This window comes from Rhea americana, unplaced genomic scaffold (genome assembly GCF_003343005.1).
Source record: "Rhea americana isolate MKP2758 unplaced genomic scaffold, rheAme1 scaffold_237, whole genome shotgun sequence".
In the NCBI taxonomy this organism is placed as follows: Eukaryota; Metazoa; Chordata; class Aves; order Rheiformes; family Rheidae; genus Rhea; species Rhea americana.
The window spans coordinates 1-1,701 of record NW_028186354.1 but is presented as its reverse complement, the minus strand read 5'-3'; the positions used below and the strand labels follow the sequence as shown (position 1 = coordinate 1,701).

Below are 1,701 nucleotides of genomic sequence, written 5' to 3'. Positions count from 1 at the left end.
GCCCTCAGGGGGACAGTTGTTTCCTGAGAGTTAACGGGAATTTCCTGTCTCCCAGGTTTCTCTCCCGGCGAGGGAGCCGTTYGGTCTGACCCGGTGCAGACAGCTGAGGCCAGCAGAGCTGACGCTCGTCCTCTGGTTCTCTCCTTCYAGGTCTCTTCACTTGTGGACCTCACGTTCTGGAGGATGGAGGCCRGGCGACCGAGTCGGTCCCCGCAGCCGTCCCCACCTTTGCGGACCGTGTCGCTTCTCTGTCACGCCGCCTGCAAGACGCGGAGGTGAGGCGGGGGCGTCGCGCGGTGCTGCGCGCGGGCTCGCGGGCGCCCGGCGGAGCTCCTGGCTTCCCGAGGGCGCCGCTGCCCTCGTGCGAACCGCGCGGGCTGCAAACGCGGCCGCCGGTGGGGCCGTGTCCTCGGCGCTGGGGCTCCCTGGCGCTCAGGAAAAGCAAGGCCAAGCTCTTCCCTTCTGGGCTGCGTCCCCAGGGYGACAGAGAGGAGACATACCGAGAGCTGGAGAGAGCYGTGCAGGACGAGGACGGCCGCTTGCCCAGCGCTGTCCTCAGCAGGGTGATCGCAGCGGCGTCAAGGGATGTGAGAGAGGTGCAGGTGAGCTGCTGCTCTCTGAAGGCAGCYGGAGGCGCCTGGCCGGAGCCTGGTTTGTGAAATGCAGGAGGGCTCTGGGCCGTGTCGCAGGCACTGAGACCCGTCAGAGGTTCCCAGACCCCCTGGGACAGCTCCTTCCCTGCGGATGTGCCTCCGGGGGCGCCTGCGCCAGGGCTGGTGGCAGAGCTGGGAGGCGCAGGGCCAGGATTTCTGCACCAGAACACGTTTCCTGAGGCCAGGGCCGCGGGGACTCGGGGCTGCAGCGGCTTTGGGGGCRCTGGCCGGAGCTGTGCGGGGAGGTGGCCGCAGCAGGACCCGAGGGCTGGAGGCAGCGGGTGGCTGGCGGCGTGTCGGGCCTGTCTGGCCGCCTCGGCCCTTCTCCCACTGAGGGGGTCGTTGCTCTTGCCAGGGCGTGACGGAGGACGTGCGGGCAGCTGCCAGYGACCTCCTGGTGGCTCTGGCACGCTGCCACTTCGACAGCGTCATGTGTGAGCTCCAAAGCCACCTGAGAGTCCTGGGAGGGATCTCGGAGGACTTTGTGTTTGTCACCCTGGGCAAGCTGGCCAGCAGCTACGGTAGGGCCCCTCGGCCCCGGCTCGGTGCTAACGGGGAGGAGGGATCAGCCCCTCTGGGGCCCCCCGGCGCGTCCCCAGGGCCCTGGCAGCCCGGGGTGTCATCCCGCCGCGCTGCCCCGGGGCTTCCCCCGGTGCTGCCCCGGCTCCCGCTGACGCGGCCGCTCTCTGTGCCTCTGCCCTGCCCTCTCTCAGCGCTGCAGTGCGTCCCCTTCACTGGAATGACGCTCTTCACCCTGCGCGCGATGCTGAGCCGTGTGGGGAGCAGCCGGACCCTGCGCGCTGTCTGCGGCGGTGAGTGCCRGCCCYGCGGGGAGGGGAAGGGCCGGGCAGCCTCGGCGCCCGGGGCTGTTCCCGGGCCGCGGCAGGTCGCAGCCTGCAGCCATCTCCGGCCTCTGCCGTGCCCGCCTTCTCCCTGCAGGGCCGGCTGCTTCTCCGGGGTTTAGGGAGGGTGGCGAGTGCTCGGGAGGCTTGGGCAGGGGTGCGGGGAGAGGTGCAGGCGGGGAACCAGCTGGGAGGGGAGGAGGTGC

General features: G+C 70.5%; 1 protein-coding gene across 1 annotated transcript; it reads left to right on the top strand.

The window, feature by feature from the left end:
* Nucleotides 1–125: 125 nt before the first annotated feature.
* On the top strand, nucleotides 126–1,465 carry LOC146595139 (maestro heat-like repeat-containing protein family member 2A; the record flags this gene model as incomplete). Its single annotated transcript, XM_085306320.1, has 4 exons — nucleotides 126–275; nucleotides 480–602; nucleotides 1,009–1,174; nucleotides 1,367–1,465. Coding segments are annotated over 4 exons (538 nt in total), but the record flags the coding sequence as incomplete, so codon positions are not given.
* Between the last annotated feature and the right edge of the window lie 236 nt (nucleotides 1,466–1,701).